General features: G+C 41.4%; 3 protein-coding genes across 4 annotated transcripts in view; all 3 read left to right on the forward strand.

The window, feature by feature from the left end:
- ror2 (receptor tyrosine kinase-like orphan receptor 2) overlaps positions 1–7,980 on the forward strand; it is an 87,878-nt gene extending 79,898 nt beyond the window's left edge. For both annotated transcript variants that reach the window (XM_079862181.1, XM_079862182.1), the window contains exons 5-9: positions 2,578–2,699; positions 3,253–3,555; positions 4,034–4,291; positions 4,374–4,579; positions 5,487–7,980. In XM_079862181.1, coding sequence (XP_079718307.1) covers positions 2,578–2,699; positions 3,253–3,555; positions 4,034–4,291; positions 4,374–4,579; positions 5,487–6,902 — 2,305 coding nt within the window. In that variant the 3' untranslated portion in view covers positions 6,903–7,980. The remainder of the gene's footprint in view (positions 1–2,577; positions 2,700–3,252; positions 3,556–4,033; positions 4,292–4,373; positions 4,580–5,486) is intronic.
- A 2,609-nt stretch (positions 7,981–10,589) lies between these two features.
- On the forward strand, positions 10,590–15,729 carry nfil3 (nuclear factor, interleukin 3 regulated). Its single transcript, XM_079860901.1, has 2 exons — positions 10,590–10,760; positions 13,953–15,729. The coding sequence occupies exon 2, from the start codon at positions 14,077–14,079 to the stop codon at positions 15,454–15,456; it is 1,380 nt and encodes a 459-aa protein (XP_079717027.1). The 5' UTR covers positions 10,590–10,760; positions 13,953–14,076; the 3' UTR covers positions 15,457–15,729.
- A 1,305-nt stretch (positions 15,730–17,034) lies between these two features.
- auh (AU RNA binding protein/enoyl-CoA hydratase) overlaps positions 17,035–21,779 on the forward strand; it is a 40,469-nt gene continuing 35,724 nt past the window's right edge. The window contains exons 1-4 of the mRNA XM_079862199.1: positions 17,035–17,328; positions 17,671–17,738; positions 20,108–20,195; positions 20,845–20,931. Of these exons, the coding sequence (XP_079718325.1) occupies positions 17,109–17,328; positions 17,671–17,738; positions 20,108–20,195; positions 20,845–20,931 (463 nt within the window). The 5' untranslated portion in view covers positions 17,035–17,108. The remainder of the gene's footprint in view (positions 17,329–17,670; positions 17,739–20,107; positions 20,196–20,844; positions 20,932–21,779) is intronic.

A 21,779-nucleotide genomic window follows, 5' to 3' on the forward strand; every position in this document is an offset into this window, starting at 1 on the left:
TTCCTCTCCTTACAATATTTCAACAACACAAAAAAGTAGGAAGTAAATCTGAATCTTGTTAGGCCCGAGTCCCTAAACATTAGCTTGAGAGAAAATTCCTTGCTCAATCCAAACTGCAGTGAAATTGTAACCATATGTGATATTGAGGCTGGACGTAGCAGAAGTTTGGGGCATTGATGGATACGCTGGCAATCTGCCACAGATGGAGCAAAATGAAAAGTGAATAGTGCGAAATTCCTTCAGAGAGCAGTTATTTTAGCTAAGCTTCACACTACATCCATTCACAGTTCTCAGAGCAGCAGTGTGTGATTTATAACAGTTTTAAAAACATCGGAAAACTTTGAATGACTGGGGATCTACTTAAAATGTCAAACCCCGGAGGCTGATAAGTGTGCTTGTTTCTGATCATGTTGCATATGGGCCAGGTGAGGACATTTTCAGAAAAGTGTTGGCCATATCACTAAACTCCAGAAAATGAGTGAGATACTGGAGAAAATGTATTTTCCTGTTGTTCAGGATTGGTAACGGATCTGTTCTGTTTGCAGTGCACGAGCAAGCAAAACTATGCACTCTATATAGAAGGGATGCACCGATATGAACATTTTGGTCAGTACCGATAAAGGATAATTCTTTATATTTGAAAGCCGACAACCAATATATTGGCCGATAAATCTGAATCCAAATTTTTATATAGTTTTTGAGAGGCTGATTACAAAAACAGGTCTCACCATTAAAAGCCATGTCTCAAACACACAATTATAATGTTCTCATTATAATCTGATGTAGCCGATATGACAGACTGGTGCTGCACGTGTTGCACTTTACTGTATTTTCCTTTTTTTGAAGTGATTCTAATCATATTTCAAGCAATTTAAACCCATCATGGTGAACAGTGCGCATCTGAAGTGTCTCAACTGAAGAAAATAATCTATTATTTATTGGCTTTAATATATTGGCCAAATTCTTAGGTAGCATTGTATGAATCCTTCGCATATTTCATCAAGCTCTTTGAAACAAAAAATCTAAGATGGTGAATGAAGCAAGAGAGTTTTGCCCCTTTAGATTGTACTACAACTGTTTTAACGGCTCAGTTTCTGCTTGTGTTGCGCATGTTCCAGTTCAGTTTCAGCTTGGATGCTGCCTTAGAAGGTAGACACGGTTTTGGACCAGAGCCTTACACAGGATCGGATTTCAGCTCTGGAAATCATTGCTGTTGTGTGTTGTCAGTTCATTGTGAGACTTAAACAAATGTCTGTTGTGGAGACAAAAAAAAAAATCCCTTTAGGCATAAAGTTCAGAATCCAATTCCAAGCAGTTCCACAAACCCATTTCTGTTTTGCCAGAATAGACCACTTTTATCCCGTTGGTAACTGCATAAACAGCAGAGATGGATATCCTGAGCAGCAAATCTTTTGGTCACTTCAAATTCAGATTGTGATGAGAGAAACAGCAAAGCCCAAAAGTAGCGTAATAAACAACCATTGAACCTTCTTCAGAAGTGCTCCAATCATAACACTTGAACCGCAGTCCACGGTGACCAGACTTCTGTATCGCTTTGGCTCTTCGTGAGCACCTAGATTTCAGGATCCAGGAACAAGAGGTCATGAGATGCACAGGCTCACTCCAGAGTCCCTGAATGCTCATTACTGTGGTCTCTTCGCCGAGGTCAGCTGGATATTAGTTTAACATCAGTATTAGAAGCCAGGGCTGCAGATCGGTCAGTCTGGATGGAAATATCATTACTCTAATCCCTGAAAAATGATTAATAAGTTAAAATTATGGCATACCCCAAATATAGACATTTACATTTATGCATTTGGCAGACGCTTTTATCCAAAGCGACTTGCATTGCATTTCAAGGTACACATTTACATTCTTATCAGTTCTTGCTTTCCCTGGGAATCGAAACCTGGACCTTGGCGGTGCCGCTCTACTGTTTGAGCTACAGAAAAGCAGACCTTAGTGTTAAAGTCCCCCTGTAGTCAATCATTTTAGCCCTTAAAACTCTTCTTTGATCACCAAAATGACACATTTAAATGTTTTTTCCTGGAAAATAATTTCTTCATGCCTTAAAATATCTTGAATGTAACTCGACACCCTTGCCTCATTTAGTATACGCGGTTCTATGAATATGCAGATGAGCCCCGCCTCCACTCACTCCCTCAGCTCAGAGATCCACTGGTTGACGAACACACGTTGATCTGATTGGTTACAAGGTAGTTTGTGACGTCAGAAACACCAGCGATTTCAAAGCGTGTTTTTGAGCCTGTCTTTGGTTCACTGCAGTTTTAAGGAGGAAATACTCAGCAATGCTGTCGACTTATGAATTTACACATGCTTTGTCTTAAAGCTTATTAAAAACACCACATAGACGTATAAACAACATTAAAAGCTGGATTTTCAACACAGAGGGACTTTAAATTGTCATAATCACACGGTATTGTGATGCGTAATGATCCCGAGTCTTATTCTACAACGTACCGCTTTATTAGTTGCGTTGCCTTACTAGATATCAGCTGTGTGGCATTCAGGCAAGCTTTCATCTTGGTCATCGTCACTGTCTGTCGTTTTCTTTAGACCGCATGAGAAGGGCTTCTGCCAGCCGTACCGAGGCATTGCGTGCGCTCGCTTCATTGGAAACAGGAGCATCTACGTGGAGTCTCTGCAGATGCAGGGAGAAAGTGAAAACCGCATCACTGGTGAGCAGTTTAGCACACATCATGATCAAAAACTGACATTGCCAAATTTAGTTTTCTGTGATATATATTGTGAAGTGAAAAGATACAGGAAGTTTCACTAGATGACTTGGAAAGAATGAATGATTCCAGAAACTGGTTCATTTGTGAAAATTCAGTTATTATTTTGTCTTGTGGATTTTATGTAAACATCTGTTATGTAAAATAGTTTATTCAGGACAGTCCAAAAATATATATTATTAGCGTCTTGCATATTCTGCAAGGGGAATGTAAACTTGAGCAGAACCGTACATGTGCTGCTGGTTCCAGAGTGAAGGCTGTATGTTCATTTACACATGCAGCTCCCAGCGGGATTCACTGTCGATGAACCAGGCCGTCCTGAGATTCTCAAAGTGTGTCATGCTTCACTCTGAAACCACTAACACATATACTTTTATTAAATAGCAGCCTGCGTGATTTCACAATCACACTAAACCACATCCCAATGTCAATTTTAATCCGACATATCATGCATTCTGCTTCTATGATTCTTCATCATTCCTGTGTTGTTCTCCAGCGGCCTTCACGATGATCGGCACCTCGACCCAGCTCTCAGACCAGTGCTCTGAGTTTGCCATCCCATCGTTCTGCTATTACGTCTTCCCGTTATGCGAGGAGGGCAGCCGAGGTCCGCGCCGGCGCCAGCTCTGCCGGGACGAGTGTGAGGCTCTGGAGAACGACCTGTGTAACGCGGAGTACACCATCGCACGCTCCAACCCTCTGATCCTCATGCAGCTGGAGCTGCCCGTGTGCAACCTGCTCCCCCACCCCGGCTCTCCTGACGCGGCCAGCTGCCTCCGCATCGGCCTGCCGCCCCAATGTAGGTCATCACCACTCAACCTCACAACACAACACAAGAAGGGGTTGTCATTCAGAGCCAGGGAAAACACAATAGCATGAGATCTAATGTAACTGGCCTCAAAGAGCAGCAATTAAAGCGAGAGGGCCCTCTTGTGGTGCGTCTAAAATTTCGGTAACACTTTATTTTACAGCGTCCTTGTTACATGCACTTACCATAGTAATAACAGTAAATTATGCATAATTACATGCAACTAACCCTCAAACAAATCCTAATCCTACCCTAACCCTATAGTAAGTACATGTAGTTGCTCACATAGTACTTAAATAGATAGAATTACACTGTAACAATGACACCTTAAAATAAAGTGTAACCAACATTTCTTAAGGTTGTATTAATCTATAACTCTGACTCACAAATGAATATTTCAATGAGACTGATGTACATTTACTCAATGTTCTGGGAGAAAATACCTACTAATTTTCAATTCTTGTTAAAGATTCACCCCCAAATCACAGCTGTTACAATGGAAGTGGCGCCAACTACAAAGGCACGGTGAGTGTCACGAAATCAGGCTACCAGTGCCAGCCCTGGAGTGCACAGTATCCACACAGTCATCACCTGACGCCTGCCGAGTACCCTGAGCTCAGAGGAGGACACAACTTCTGCAGGAACCCCGGGGGGCAAATGGAGAGCCCTTGGTGTTTCACGTTGGACCCGAATGTTAGAGCGGACGTCTGTGACATCCAGCCCTGCAGTGAGTTGAACACCTCAACCTCATGACGGAGAATTCAATGAATTCAAGCAATGTTAAACATTTTGTTTCCCATCTTTCCCAGATCCTCCGGAGCAAATGAAAAAGGAGATACTGTACATCTTGATCCCCAGTATAGCCACCCCTCTTGTTATTGCCTGCTTATTCTTCTTGATCTGCATGTGCCGCAACAAACAGAAGGAGTCTGTTGACAGCCCTGCTCGCCGACAGCTGTCCGCCTCACCGAGCCAAGAGATGGAGCTGCCGCTACTCAATCAGCACAAGCAGCAGGTAATCTTCCAGCACTCGAGCTGTCCAACGTCTTCACCCTCTTAATGTATTCAGAATCTGCAAACGATCCCGAACGTAACCTCACATGTCAGTAATAACTTCATATGTTTTCAACTAAAATCATAATATATCTGATCAGTAACTTGTTGTTAATGAGTGAATGTACAAAAAATGGCAAAGTTATGAATGTTACCCTTTTATCAATTAAAAGATCGAGAAATTCTTTGAAGTTGTGATGCAAGAAATGTTTTCCCCAATATTTATGAAAAATTGTATTTGAATATATCATGTGACATTTATAGGAACATAATCTGAGAATTAGCAGTATTAACTCAATGGATTAAATCAATTAAATCAGTATTAAATCAATGGATTTAAATCAATTCTTCTCAAAAACTGCAACTTTATAAAAACCTACAAATTCATTTTCTAACAAAATGTCAATATTATCCTGAAATGTTTTCAACCTGAATATATTTATTTTACTTGCATAAACTTTCACTTTCAAAAAAAAAAAGATTGAAAAGATTATTTTTTTGTATGCTGCAATGGTCAAAAGACGTGTAGATTCATGTTTATTAACAGAATTAAGTCCCAAAAGAGTGTGTGAGATATGGGAAAGGGGATAAATATTTTACAAACACTCATAGATGTATAAAAAAAGTTGTTATATTCCTAAAAAAAACTCTTTAAAAAAAAACTCTTTAAAAAATGTAATGCTGTGTATTTTGATCAAGTTTGGTTCCAGTATTAAAACCCATACCAAAAGTCCTGTATCTCTTCTGGGTCAAAATGGACCTGAATGCTTTGAGGAACGATGTGCCAGAATTTTTATTACATCTTGACATTTTGCCTCTTAAGTTGAGCAAAAGCAGACTTGAAATGTCTCGTTTTCTTTTACTTCTAGGCAAAGCTCCGAGAACTCAACCTTTCTGCGGTCCGGTTCATGGAAGAGCTCGGAGAGGACCGTTTCGGAAAGGTCTACAAAGGTCACCTCTACGGCACAGCTCCAGGTGAACAGACTCAGGTGGTGGCTATAAAGACGGTGAAAGACAAGGACGAGGGCCCTCTCCGGGAAGAGTTCCGGCACGAGGCCATGCTCCGGTCCCGCCTGCAACACCCCAACATCGTGTGCCTGCTGGGAGTGATCACGAAAGAGCAGCCCATGAGCATGATCTTCAGCTACTCCGGCCAAGGCGACCTCCACGAGTTCCTGGTCATGCGATCCCCTCACTCCGATGTCGGCAGCTCTGACGACGACAAGACGGTCAAATCCACCCTGGAGCAGGCAGACTTCCTACACATCGTCACACAGATCGCCGCCGGGATGGAGTACCTCTCCAGCCACCACGTGGTCCACAAGGATCTGGCTGCTCGAAACATCCTGGTGTGCGATAAGCTCAATGTCAAGATCCTGGACCTCGGGCTGTTCAGGGAGGTCTACTCCGCCGACTACTACAAGCTAATGGGTGCCAATCCCTTCCCAATCCGCTGGATGTCCCCGGAAGCCATACTATACGGGAAGCTGTCCACGGATTCGGACATCTGGGCTTACGGCGTGGTGTTATGGGAGATATTTAGCTACGGCCTTCAGCCATACTGCGGCTACTCCAACCAGGACGTGATTGAGATGGTCCGCAACAGACAAGTGCTGTCCTGCCCCGATGACTGTCCAGCCTGGATTTACACACTGATGTTAGAGTGCTGGAATGAGTTCCCCGCACGAAGGCCTCGCTTCAAAGACATTCACGCTCGATTGCGCACCTGGGAGAGCTTGTCCAACTACAACAGCTCGGCTCAGACCTCAGGAGCGAGCAACACCACCCAAACCAGCTCCCTCAGCACAAGCCCCGTCAGCAACATCAGCAACGCCCGCTACGTTAGTCCCAAAAAGTCTCCGTTTCCTCAACCTCAGTTTGTGTCCATGAAGGGCCAGATGCGCCCAATGGTGCCGCCCCAACTCTACATCCCAGTCAACGGCTACCAGCCGATGCCGGCGTACCCGTACCTGCAGAACTTCTACCCCATGCAGATCCCGGTGCAGATCCCCCCCCCTCAGCAGCTGATGGTGGCCAAGGCCGGGTCGCACCACAGCGGCAGCGGCTCCACCAGCACCGGGTACGTCACCACGGCCCCCTCCAACGGGTCCGGCACCGAGAGGGCCCTCATGAATGAAGACCTGAAGGCCACAGAGGAGGATTTCGCTGACGGGGCGTCTCAAAGCGGTCTGCACAACGAGGACCTCTCCGTTCCCGAGACCGAGCTCCTGGGGGACAACGACAGCACGCAGACTGAGCGCAACGCCATCAGTTCAGAAGCATAGACTCTCTGTTACAGTAGATGAGAAGAGGCATTCTCTGCAATGTCATTTTTCTACTTTTTTATCAGTTGTACAGGTTTAAAAAGTGAAGGGAAACCGGTGAATGACACATGGACGTGGTGTTATTCATGGGTTTATCAGCAGACACTGATGGATGGACACGTCATGCTGTTGGAGATATTTTTATAAGAGATTTCAGCTGCAGTTTTTCACAGTCTATGAAGAAGATGCTTTGCTTTGGGTTCGGTAGCAGATGTGACACAGCAATGGATCTCGTTGGTTTGGGCGTTTTAATCAAATTGTTGCAAAGCTATTCAGAAGAATGCATGTTCTTACTGTTGCTGTGCAACTTGAAACACCATTTCAGCTGTTTTTGTGGGTACCATTCATTAATGCAACCACGTCATAGTTGGCCGTGTCATCGAGAACAAGACTTTGATTATTTTACTTATTTTAGCTCCACAGGATCAAATGGATTTGCTTGAGGTCATTGATGTGCATCATGGATCACGATATTGGACTATATAAGATGTGGATGTGCAAAGACAAGCCATTTGTCCTTTTTTTAGAAGTTGCTTTTATAAAACATTGAATTCCTGTTGTAAAGATTTGTAATTTATGCCATTGATTCTCTTGAAGATTTGTAACTGGTTTGTAATTTTCTGTCTCCTTTTTTTAAGCAGGTTTTGTTTAACCAGTAGTATTACTTTAAAGTCATACCAACCAGAAACTTTCTTTCTACCCAGATGTTATTAACAAATATATATTAACCATATATTTTGTTCATCCAGGCACGTGGAGAATCCAATAAAGTAATACATAATATGATATTACTTGTGGGGTTTTCCTCAACTTTTAGAAAGCTACAAGCTAGCCTTTGGAAAAGCATTTTGCTTTGATATTGTAATTAAAACAGCACAATCATTTATTTTACATGGCTCATGATATGTACTAGTGAGAGTTGTGTGCAGGTTCATGTTAACCAATGACTGTAAAGTAGGTGTTTTTATCTCATGCCACTTCCCAAGAAAGGCGGGACCAAAATAATAACTGATATATCCTCCACTTTTTGGCACACAAACTGCAAATAATTGACCCTTGCATAACGAACCAGATTTCCCCTGCTGAGATGTCATCGGGTACTTGTTGCTCCACGCATGATGAACTGACTTGCCTCAGTAATGCACGGGATGCCTACCAACTTCACGCGACGCCGAGCCTCCGCGCAAACAACGCGACGCGACGGAAAAGAGAGTTCACGCCTGACGAGCAGAAAGACACGAATTACTGGCTCAAGCGGAACCGAAATAACGAAGCAGCGAAGAGGTCTCGCCAGCGCAAGAGGATGGAGGAACATCTTCTGGAGACTCGTGCCGCCGAGCTTCAACGGGAAAATGACAAATTAAAGGCGGCACTCTCTGCCGTTCATCTCCAAACCCCCCCAGTGGACGCTGCTTTCGGGTTCCCTATCGGACTGCCCCATGACGGCTATCCGCGCAGTTTACCCGCTCCTACAACTGCGTTGCCATTGCGTAGTCTGCCGCATTGCCAGTTTCCTGCGTGCTGCGGATCAATATGTCCTCAAACTAATCATTTTAGTTCGGCTTTCGATTTGAGCGCTGCCTATAATACTACGAAACCTCCGCGCATCAGTTTATTGGATGGTTATTATCCAATGGGCAGGTACAGTAACGGGACAAATGCATGCGCCAACGCGGCTTATATGAGGAACAGAAGTTTTGCGAATGGAAATGACTGTGCTCAAACGATGCTTGGGCTGCCAGACTACAGGAGTGCACTGGTCAACCTGTCGCGCACGCCTCGCTGTTATAATCCTAAAAGCTCCCCATCTGAAATGGCACAGAATTGCGCGCGCCAGGCTGGACCGATCGGAGCCGCGCAAACACGTGCTGTTGAACGAACCTGCCCAAAACAAGCGAGCAAACAGTCAGTTCTGCTTCCACACAAACTGCGATACAAAGGTGTTAACGCAAGGTTTGCGTCCACGTGCTTTTCACCCTAATGGAAATTAAGCAAAACAGACCATGCGTTCGTGCTATATTTTCCTCATTACAAATGTGTTCCTGACTGTAATAAAAAAAAGATCGTCATTTTTTTATTGCATTTGTCTAATTGGTCACTTTTAAATTAAGAGAAAATCACTCACCTTGCACTGTGAATCGTTAGTTATAATACCTCTTTAATAAAAGGTGTTGTTTCTGCACAAGTGAGTGCTTTGGTATGTGTTATGCTTTGAACATTGCTCAAATATATATATATTATGTTAATATCAAACCTTTTGCAACTTACAAAAAAAGAAGAAGAATTAAATATATATTTAAAATGTTTTAATGAATATAATGAGCATTTGCTTGGTTTAGGCTTATGTGTGTATTTTGTAGGAAACTCTTTCTGAATGTACATTCTCAAACCTGTGTGTGTTCCCACTGGATGGCGCAGTCGCACACATCTTTTTTAATGTAGGTCATCTCGGGCGCCACGTTGTGCAACTCCTTTAGTTTTAGGTTACGTAACATAACACATTCACACCTGTTATATCATATCGACCATTAGACAACCATAAATTATATAGAATGCTATAATAAATATATCAAACTAGTTGTATTTGTTGGGAAAGTGAGTTTTGTGATGTAAGTGGGAACTGGTTGAACTCTAGAGTGGCTGTGTCCTATAAACGATGTAATAATGATGCATAACACCTTTATGCAAGTCTGTTTAAACGGTATCCATTCGACTGTGAACTTTTCTTTTAATGCCACTAGTTGGCCTTATTTCTTTCAAACAGAAGAGGTGCTGATATTTCTCTTAACAACTGCATACACGTAATTAAAATTAGACATAATAATTAGAATAATTGCTATATAACTAGAGATTGTTTATTTCTATATCAAGATTTACAATTATAATAATACTAATTATAGGCTACTACTAGCAGTAATTATGATAATAATAACAGGCTAATGGTAAATGCGTTATAGACATGGTTTACTGATGTTTGGCACACAGAGATTCATGTATAGATATTCTAAATCTGGTTGCCGGTTGGAGAAAATGCTTTCAGAAAGTTTCATTGTGAGCACTTCATATAAGAAGAGACTTATTAAAGGTGTACCTCTTATGTAGCCTCGCCCCTTTTCTGTATTTCCACAGTATGAAGGTAAGATCTTACGGATTTATGAATGAACGCCTATAGTTGTAAAATCGAACCTGCTCTACTGGTATTTGATATGACATCCGTCATTTGATAACTTTCGTTAACTCATAATAAGTAAATACACTCTTCGACGATGCCATAGAAAAATACAGTGCTAACTTACCACAAAAACGTAAGTTTAAACACACACTATATTGTATATTATATTACTATATTGTAATATTTCTTAACTGCTGCTAAACCCAATGTCCCCAAATTACAGAATGACTTCTGACTGCTTTATAATGAAAACATAGCATCCAGTATAGTGAGTTTTTGACTGGTGAGAATAAAACCTTCTATGATTCTCCAGCGCATAAGGTTTATATCACGGTTCATATTGTTATGGAGTCATTATTGCATATGTGCGCTAGAGGAGCGATTGATTGGCTGAAATCGGAAGATGCTGCGTTTGGATTGGTCGCTCGATGTGTCAGTCAAAGCACGCTGCCAATGCGCTTCAGTGGTGACCTACTAACACAGATCCATGAGGCAGCAATCACTCCGCCAGGAAAACGCGCAGGAGAAACACAACTATCATTTCCAGATGGGATTTTTATGACTGCTACTGAAGCTTTGAATGTTTTCATATAGGCCTACAGTATTTATCCCGGACCTCCGTCTAACTGGACCCTTGCTTATTAGAGGTACTGCTTTCTTCTTCTACTGTGAGGCTTGATAGGGCTCGTTTAGGGGTTTCAACCGGTAGCCGGTGTTCATGACTGTAACAGATGAATACAGTAAAGCAACTTTAACGTGGCTTATTTGCAATATGTGCGCCATACTTATTTTTCGCTCAACATCATATCAATGCAGACGAATTTTAGTGTTCAGCGTTATAATTACCCATGCATTTGTACCGCTCATAATCATTACTAGTATGGGCTATGGTATTTTTGAGAGATTTGGAGACGGGATGGCACAAGTGACCCAGTATTCATGTGGGTGTATCAAGCGCTCAGGTCAGCACAGAAGACATTGACACGTTGTGCAAGTTCATTTAACACAGTTTAATGTTACATAGTCTAAATGATTGGTGGATTTAATATTTTGCAGTCATACTGTCTGAAATTAAAATAGCTTTAATAGTAAATATTAGTAATACGTGCATAAATTAAATGTCGCTCCGCTTGTTCGCGTTCATTGTGTAATAGTGACTGATACTCTTACAGTCCTTGCATAATAACGGAAGCTGGGACATTTCTGACAAAAAAAAAAAAAAAAAAAACACCGCAACGGCACGACATCACAATCGAGCTGTTGTTTAATGCTCAGAGACAACTGATATTTCTGTACAAATCTATATCTTTGAATCCTATCGCTAGGGTTAATGTTTCACGCGCACAGATTTGACTGTCCCGAGTGTGTCTGTCGGGATGGGGTGAATGTGCATTAAAGGCCTGTCAAATAACAACACAACAGGGGTAACCTATGATGTGTGGTCCATATTAAACCCGGTTTAAGTGTCACTCCACGCCAGATAACTTTATTATAGCCCATCTCTTTATTATTCCATGAATCCCAAAACCAGAACACTCACCCAAAATGTATTCTCGGTTTGACTTAGAGAAATAATGTGTTGCCATAAACCATTATTGTATAAGAATACATGTAATTTTCCGTGTTTTGTGGAGTTGAGAGATGTTTCGACCGCATTTTTCTGTATGAATGAATTAGTCTGTGATCAGCCACGTGTGTGTGTGTGTGTGTGTGTGTATGTGATGCTCGCATTCCTTTGTTCCCTGCTCGATCTGCGCCTGTACTGGAGCCTGAGTTCAGCCTGGCTCTAACTCCTCTCTATAATAGTGCTGTGATCAACCGCAGTGCTCGTTACCACGGAAAACTTTACAGTTTATGTCCACAGCCCGCTTTAGATGATGTAACTCCAGCTGTGTGATCTGCACGGTAAAGGTCATTGTCAGATCCGGTCTGCAAATTCGTCTTCTGCAACGCTGTGAATATAATAATAATATACCGGCCTCTATATGAACGTACTACTTCGAAAGGATTTCCGTATTTTAATTCAATCACAGCCACATTAAATAAGCCCGTTTGAAAGCGTGAGTTGCATTACTTTGAGCACGACCCGCCTCAAAAATGATGACATAATGGGGCAGAGCATAATTTTAATAAGCACGTTTCGCCTTGCATAATATCAACATGTAAAACTATTTTCCTGCGCTTTTTAAAATAGAAACACTGATCATTCTTACTTTTCTCATGTTTCAAAGAAGTCAACTGTGGTTAAGGGCTATTAACTAAAACTAAAACCATAAAAAAACTTGTGTCACTTGAAATGAAATGAAATAAATAAATGAATGAATGAATAAAAATAGAACCATAAAAAAGTGTGACTTGAAATAAAATGAAATAAATAAGTAAATGCAAAAATAAAAATAAAAATACATAAACTTATTTGGCTGACATTGCCAAGGCAACATTTCTCATTTTCATTTAATAAAGTTGATGTAGCCTCCAAAAAATACTAAAACTGAAATAATAATTAATAATAACTATGTACACCGTTTTTAGACAAATACAAAAGACAAAAACACAGCAAAATTACTAAAACTTTAACTAAAATGAAAATGAAAACAAAATATAAGAATAAAAACTAATTGGTAAAAAGTAGTCTCAGTGATACTAAAATAACACTGCTTTGGTCAGTGACTTTAATTGTGTTGTGTACTTGGGCGTCGCTAAAAATAATATTTCCTTATGATAATATTTCAGCAATCTTGTCCTGTCTGTTCTCTGTTTATGATCAGAACTAGCGATGCCAGACCGGAAACGAATCTCTCTTTTGATCTGATCAGTGTCAAGCGGGTTTGCAAATCATCTGAAACTGTTCGAGATTCATTCAGACAGTTCACTCACATTTGCAGCAATTTCTCACGCCATAAAGGATTATTTATAAAACAGAAAACAGAAAGAGTGCTGGATGAGGTGGATATTTACCTACAATCTATTATAGGGAACAAAACTTGCAAATGTTTTCATCCGATAAGCAGATCTTTATTCCTCGTGCAGATATCACTCTGTATTGCAGGTAAAGACAATTTAGGCCCTGTTTACATCTGGTATGCGTCTGGTCGATCGGATCTCAAGTGGACGACACTAATACAGGTGTAAACAGGGTCTAAAACGCTTTGAGCTTGTCCACTTACGACCACTTCCAGAGGTAGATGAAAACACATTTGATCGGATTGCTTTCATAGTGTAAACACTCATGTGTTCATCAGCCACTAAAGACCGTCTTCTCTCCGTCTACTGGCCTAACGCATGAACATTATGGGAAACGCTCTAGCCAGACGGGACTTAAACTTTGACTGTTGGAGACCCAAGTTTAGTTTGAAGATGAAAAACAAACCCAGCACAGTGTTCTCTCACCATTCCTGATTTCTAACACACACTCACAGCGCTCAGCGTAATCTTACGGCTGTCAGAACCGAAACTAAAGCTGATGTTCTCTGAGTGCGTTCATATGTAAATTGCTCAAGCTTATTTTGTCCATTAGATCGAAAGATCTGGAAAAACCCATACATTTACCCGCCCATAGACCCTCACCTCGAAGAAATCAGGACAGAAGCGATTGAAAGTGGACAAAAGAGACGGATTAAAACACCAGGTGTAAACAGGAATGTTTCTCCCTCGTCCACTTGTGATCCGATCGACCAAATGCATCTTAATACCAGGAGTAAACAGGGCCTTATATCCACAGCAGTATCAAAAAAAATCTGTTGACACTTTTGTTATGAGGTGGGGTTCCTGATAAAAGGCTTGAAACGCTCCTGACCAGATTAATGATGATGTGTATCTGTTTTTTTTTATCTCCCCAGATCCATAAAAAAGATTCTCTGGAACTGACTTCACAAAGAGGACACACATGACTTCTATAGCACGTGGTCTACGATGAGATGTTTACTTAAAACCGGAGCCAACTAATGAGCTTACGCAGTCTTGATGATAACCCTGTGTAATATGCAAGCCATTAAAAAGGAGCCCTACGGTGGAGACGATGCCCTGGTGCTGGCAGTGGCTTTGCAAGGGACAGACCGGGACCTGATCAACCACAAGTTGTCCACAATGCCCTTCAAGACCAAGTCCAACACCTGTCGCAGAAAACGCGAGTTCATACCAGATGAGAAGAAAGACAACATGTACTGGGAGAGAAGGCGCAAGAACAACGAAGCAGCCAAGCGCTCGCGAGAAAAGCGCAGACTCAACGATATGGTTCTGGAGAACAAGCTCATGGCCCTCGGGGAAGAGAACGCGTCGCTGAAATCCGAGCTTCTGTCTCTTAAACTCAGGTTTGGTCTAGTGAGCTCAGCAGCTTATGCTCAGGAGGTGCAGAACATCTCCAGCTCCACTGCCGCGCTCTACCAGGACTTTATCCCAGCCAGTGCCAGCAATGGTTCCTACCCGGGGGAACTGGAACCGGCACGCTTGACCAGCAGCTGCATATCAGTCATCAAGCACTCACCTCACAGCGCCTCGTCCGACAGATCCAACTCAAGCACAGTGACCCAAGGGAGCCCACTTATAAATATCTCCAGAACCCCTGACAGCATCAAACAGGAACCCCTGGAAGCCGGCAGATACGCCAAAGACAGGGCCAGTCCTTATGAACTGTACAGGAACTACCTTAGCAGCCCTTTCCCCGGGAGCTTCTCCCAGCCGTCTCCGTTCTTGCAAATCACCAGATCCTCCAGCAATTCGCCACGGACATCTGATGGCGATGACGGGGCCGTGAGCAAGTCCTCGGACGGAGAGGACGAACAGCAGGTCCCGAAGGGTCCCGTTCCACCCAGGGCGGATTCACAGAGTGTGATTGTGTCGACCCTTAAAGTGCCAGATGCCAGTGCCTCAGCTTTGCCCCACAAGTTGAGGATCAAAGCCCGGGCCATCCAGATCAAAGTGGAGGCTATCGACCCCGACTATGAATCATCTGGCAAGGCCTCCTTTCCCATTGACATGTCTGCAAGTGGATGCTACCAAATGAGTCAGTACACTACGCCTGAGTACATCCAGTCGTCTCTTAGCCCGATGTCCTTCCAGGTGACCAATGTTCAGGACTGGAGTCACCAGCCGAAGGAGTGGCCCAATGATCACCAGGAGGAACCGACCGGCTGCAAACACCGGCACTGTCCAGACTCTCCCAGACCTAACAAACTCATCGTCGACCTTGAAAACAACTCGTACGCCAACTCCGAATCTGACAACTTGTACTTGAAACAGGGCATTGCCGATCTGTCGGCAGAAGTGGCCTCCTTGAAAAGACTGATTACAAAGGGGTCTGTAATCGAGTTCACAAAAAGCACTACCGAAATTGACTCGTTATGAAAAGGACGTTTCTGAAACGGAGTTCTCTCTATTTGCACAACGCCTGTTTTCCACTGTGTTCGCTACTGCACTGTGCGGTCGGTATGGTTTCAAAAAGCTGCACTTCATTGAGAAGAATGGTGTTTTGTGCACTTACTGTTGTAGTTTGGCGTGTCTTCTTGATGACTCCATTTGCAGCCCAAAAGCCAAAAATTGGGCTACTGTTAATGTTAACTTCTCGAAATGTATTGTACATTGTATGTTCTCTTTTGTTTACAATAAATGCAAGCACTGAAATACTTGTCTCTTTTCCCCTTTCTCGCTCGCAGCATTAAGCATCATGATTTTATAACACACTGAACACCCTGTTATATCCACATAAGTTATAATGTATTCTAGTTCCTATAATTATGATGTGTTATAAGGCTCATATCTTGACATTAAGATCTACACAATATCTTACATCTTTTTAATTACTGTCAAGTTACAAATACAAGTCTTCTGTCAAGTCTTCTCGTAAACATCCAAAAGGCTTTATAAGTTGGTCAAAATATTTCTAAGTGGTCTTTGACTGCTTTAAGTAAAGTAACATAAGTTAAGTTTTCTTTTGCAAAGAAAAAATATCCTGAATGGATTTTATGACACATTTACAGTATTTATTGTAATATCAGCACAACCATATTACATTGTTTTCAGTGAACTTGAACTTCTGTAGCTCACACTGAATTAAACATTAGCCTCACAGGAAACACTCAAATATGAACAACTAACTAAGTAATATTATGCAGGTCTTAAACCATGTCAATATAACTATAATCCATCACAAAGGTGGATATAATGTTCATTGTGTAATAAATCATCACACTCTCAAAAGTAACCAAGTATTATAATGTTTTACAACTGTTGTTACAAATATTCATGAGATGATATAACATATTCTAAACACGTATAAAGCATGCACTAATACCCTAATAAATAATGCATTATCAATACAGGCTTCATAGTAAGTGTTACCTAAATGTTTTCAGCATGTGATATAATTTTGATATTATAAAAAAGGAAAATCGATGTCCTGTTTGGTAATCAGGTTTGTGGACTAATGGGCTCAGACCATTTTCAGTATATAATCATCAGTAATGCTTGTGTTTGTGGTGGTGGTTTTAAACTGGTTTTGCATCAGGAAACCAAACTTATTTTGGACATCATGCTGAAACAACACATTGATTGGTTCTTCTAAAAGTAAACAAAATGTATTTAAAATGACAAAACCCATTCATTTCCATTGACTGCACAAATTATCAACAAAGATAGAATAGGTCATATTTGGGGGGTCAGTCCGTGGCATCTAAAATATTTAAAAAAAATTGCGTAATCATGATGATGAATCGTGATGTTGTTGTGATAAGTCGCTTTGGATAAAAGCGTGTTAAATGAACAAATGTAAAAGGCAATAACAAATGGTGCACGCACAGCTAGGTCATATGTACTATTTAAATGACATATAGGCTATATAATATATATATTTTACCTAAAGAACTGTGTGCTGAAGTTCATGACGCCTGGGCAAAACCAGCTTTTCTCTTCAGAGAAATCCCAGTCAGCGGTCACGTGACCGCCGAAACACGTGACGTCACTCGCACAGTTCAGAGTTGACAGTGGAGGAAAGCTTCAGCATGGCGGCTTTAGTGAGGTGCAGAGTGCTGTTTCAGACTGTCCGATGTCCAGCAAGCATTATCAGCGGCGTGTGCAGGTCGGACAGTGTTTCGCAGACATGTCTAACCGAGAGGGCGCGTTGTGCGCGTCACGCGTTCAGCGGAGGTGTCCGACCGCACAGCTCCGGCGCTCAGGCTGGAGATGACCTGATCGTCAGACACCTGGACGGTGAAGACTCAGGTAGACAACCAGACACAGGCACTGATGATCTCGGAGGATACGAGTCTAACCTCTGTCACGCAAAGCCCTTTCTCTCTGCACTGCCCCATAATTCAACGGTTTCAGTGCCTCTTACTGCAAGTGGCAATCATGTGTCCTTGACAATGCCTGAGTTTAACATCTCATTAACTTTACCCCGACATAACATATTTTCAATTAAATGTTCTAAACTTTTATTTTATTTTATATAGAGAGAGTTTCTTGTCACTTTAAGTTTTCATGTCACTTGTTATGATTTCCCCCCTCATAATGCTGTTCCTTTTCCTGCAATTTTCTGAAGTCTGACTTTTCTTGTGTTTTTAGGGATTGTTGTTTTGGGGATTAATCGCCCTGAATCTAAAAATGCCATCAGCAAAAATCTTGTTATGATGGTGAGTAGGCCTATTTTGTAAAATGTTACTTATCAGAATGTAATGGAATACAATGGTCGGGTTCGGGAAGTTAAAACTCCTTTTATTTTCTCTATTGGGAAATAGATTTTGAACAATAACTTATAAACCTTTAAAGACAGTCCTACTGTGAGCTATGAGGTTGTTTATCAATAGTATTTGCTTCTGTTGAAGCTGTCAGCCCACATTATTTCAAACTTATTTAAAAAAAAAAAAAAAAAATCATGTTTAACAGTGAAATTCCTGGTGAAGATCAACATTACATATGATGCTGTACAGAAATTTCCACCAATCAGAGAGTCATAAAAAGCAACACTGCAAAATAGCTCTTTAGCTCCGCCCACTCCCACTAAGCACTGCGAATGACGTAATGGAGCCGACCTCCCTAGTCCCTACTCTCTCAATATAATGAAAGTTTTTGATATATATGCATATTTTGCAATACGCTTGAAATATATTGTATATTTGATATATTTTGTATATACAAAAAATCAATATTTGTAACAGTAGTTTTATATTTCTTCATCGCTTTTAATTTGATTATGCAGTTCGCAGTGCTTCGTGGGATTATAGTTCTTTCCCTCACTAAAACTGTAAAAGCCACACCTGTCAATGGCTGGTGACTTAAGAAAATTTACCGGCCATAAATATTTTTCACCAGTCATTAAACATAGATTAATCCCTATTAAAGTTGCAAAAGTTATTCAGCCTAGAGCAGTGAGTGATTTCTCTTTGTCATTTGTTGTTTGATTTACATTAAAACACGGTATATTAGGCTGCTGTCACTTTAAGACCGAATGCACCAATCCATTATACTGTTTCACTGATACGTTTTCTTTCTCCACTGTTTACAAGGATACTTGCCAAGACGGGCATTTTGACATCATTTTGTTTGAAATATGTTTGTTCAAACACAAGAAGATTTGAAAGAGAGCTCAATTCAGTATTCGCACTGTCTGAGACGTGGATTTTACCGACCAATGGCTGATTGACACGGTTTCATATACTCAACAACACAGATTATTACTCGCATTTGGCGACTTGCACTCACAGCTTCAGTTATACTTCGTTTTCGTTCTTTTTGAGATAAGGCGTTTTAATTTATTATTTTATTGATATCATTTTGATTTATTGTGAAATCACAATTTTAAGTAAACTTCACGAGTTTATTGCAGTGGCTGTTTATAATAAACTCACATAAGTGAGCAAAGAAATCTAGACAAGTATCTTACTCTTACCTGACACTGATATTAAATTGGCCAATCTTTGCAGTTTCCGCGATTTGGCTCCATTTATTAATTTTTATAATGTTCTTTTTTCGTCGGATATCATCAATATTGAAGTTAAATGAAAGCATGCTGAAGATTGGTGCGTAAACGGTGGGTCAAAAACACGTGAGGAGAAGCGTTAGATTTCTCAGAGGAAAAACACAGACTTGGCAGATTCGGACAGGATTAAAATCACAAAGTGCGTCTGAAACATGAATCCCCCCCAGCCCCAGTCGAACAGGGCTAATGTTGAAACTGTACCAATTCCTAGAGCACTGGAGGCCCCGTTCGACTCCATACAGCAGTGCCCAAATGAGGCACAGATGTTCACAGCGTTTGATTGGATAACGAATAAGAGCTATGGCCTACATAGAGAGCCTAAGTCCCGCCCCTCCGCTTCCGGCTCATGGGACCTTATTTCGGAAAAAATATGTATGGAAGTCAATAGCGAGAGATAACTTATCTTTTTATTCCGTCTGAACTGTGCCCTGAACTACACATATGATGTTTGTCAATTTAAAAGGTAATTATGAAGGTCAAGAAATTCGCAGTTTGTCATAAGACAGAAGAGTAACGTTTAGTTTTATGTGAAAATCGCTCAATGAACTACATCTCTCGTCTCGCACTATGTACGTCACAAGATCCGTTGCTCGTATGTGTGTATTCTGGCTCAAAACACTCAGGCATGAAGGCGTAACGTTACGATTATAATGTAAGACTATAGAAAAAATGACAGACGTTAGCTTCAGTAAAGTTAGCTTCATTCATTGAGAGAAAAGGTATGACGTCGCGTGTGCGCCTTCTGGGTTTGTAGTCTTTGTAATTACGTATTTTCACAGTCTTATACCTCAGCAGTTTTACATCAAACTGCGACTTTCTTGACTTTAAAATGTATCTTTTAAATTGACAAACATCATATGTGTAAATCAGGGCACAATTCAAACGAGATCAAAATATTTGTTGTCTCTCGCCATTGACTACCATACAATATTTTTCCGAAATAAGGTCCCATGGTGGTCGACCGGAAGGGGAGGGACTTAGGCTCTCTATAATGTCCCCCTTTTCGTGATTGTTTTTTGCTAGATGTCAGAAGCCGTAGAGTCACTGAAGAAGAACAACAAAGTGCGCACTGTAATTTTATGCAGTATGGTGCCGGGAATATTCTGCGCAGGTATGTAGCCATTAAAGTGATTCATGCAAGTTGTATACAAATTGTCAGGATTTGATGTTGGTATGATATTATTATTGAATACACAATAGTCTTGGTTAGATAAACAGAAAATAGACACATCGGTAGAGAAAGCTATAAAGAAAGCTTAAAACAAACATTGCCTTCAGAATAATGTGCAATAGTGGATTGTACACTATTAAGATGAGGTCATACGGATTGGAATGAAACAAACTTAAAATGGTTTACATGATCAGAAGAAATGTGACAGCAGCTTTGGAACACATTTATTTATTAAAACAGTAAATTTAGATTTCTTTTGTTGGTCTATTAATTTAAAGTTCAAGTGCGTTTCCATTGAGCTGTCTGTCAGTGAGTCACCATCTTATTAACACTGATCAATTGTTTCCAGTTGTTTATGACTTGCTTTCATAAATTCATGTCAAACTCATAACTCAAACTCACAAAACTCATGCAAACTTCTCCTTGTAATCAAATTCTCTTTAAATTTGACAAGGCAAAAGTACATTTTAATACACACAAAAATACCTGTGTGGTTACATTTCCATTACTTTTTGCACTAGAAAAAATGGGATTTACAGTGTCTTACACAATAACACAAATTTGCATTAACACATGTTTGTCTGAACAGGTGCAGATTTAAAAGAAAGAGCAAAGATGCAACAGAGTGAAGTAGGACCTTTTGTTACTAAAGCAAGGACACTTATAACGGAGCTTGGTGAGTTAAACTGCTGAAAATATTAATACCAAACCTGAGAATGTTTGCTGTGTAGAGAAATATTGATGCCTCAGAATTGTTTAATCTCTGCAATTAAGTTATCACATTGAGAGATTTTCATACGCACATTTTGGGTCATTGTGTAATTGTAAAATGTACAGTAAGTACCAATGGCCGAGATGAATAGTGTTTGGAAGAATTCGATTAAATGAACAAATTGCCATCCAATCAGCAGTAGGGGGCGTGTCCACTCATGAAGGGGGAGGAGAGAGTAAGCTAATCAGCATTAGAGGGTGTGTCCACTCATGGTGGGGGAGGAGAGAGTGAGCTAATCAGCAGTAGGGGGCGTGTCCACTCATGAAGGGGGAGGAGAGAGTGAGCTAATCAGCAGTAGGGGGCGTGTCCACTCATGGTGGGGGAGGAGAGAGTGAGCCAGTCAGCAATAGGGGGTGTGTCCACTCATGATGGGGGAGGAGAGAGTGAGCTAATCAGCATTAGAGGGTGTGTCCACTCATGGTGGGGGAGGAGAGAGTGAGCTAATCAGCAGTAGGGGGCGTGTCCACTCATGAAGGGGGAGGAGAGAGTGAGCTAATCAGCAGTAGGGGGCGTGTCCACTCATGGTGGGGGAGGAGAGAGTGAGCCAGTCAGCAATAGGGGGTGTGTCCACTCATGGTGGGGGAGGAGAGAGTGAGCCATTCAGCAGTAGGGGGCGTGTCCACTCATGATGGGGGAGGAGAGAGTGAGCTAATCAGCAGTAGGGGGCGTGTCCACTCATGAAGGGGGAGGAGAGAGTGAGCTAATCAGCATTAGAGGGTGTGTCCACTCATGGTGGGGGAGGAGAGAGTGAG

This window comes from Squalius cephalus (assembly GCF_949319135.1).
Source record: "Squalius cephalus genome assembly, chromosome: 24".
Classification (NCBI taxonomy): Eukaryota; Metazoa; Chordata; class Actinopteri; order Cypriniformes; family Leuciscidae; genus Squalius; species Squalius cephalus.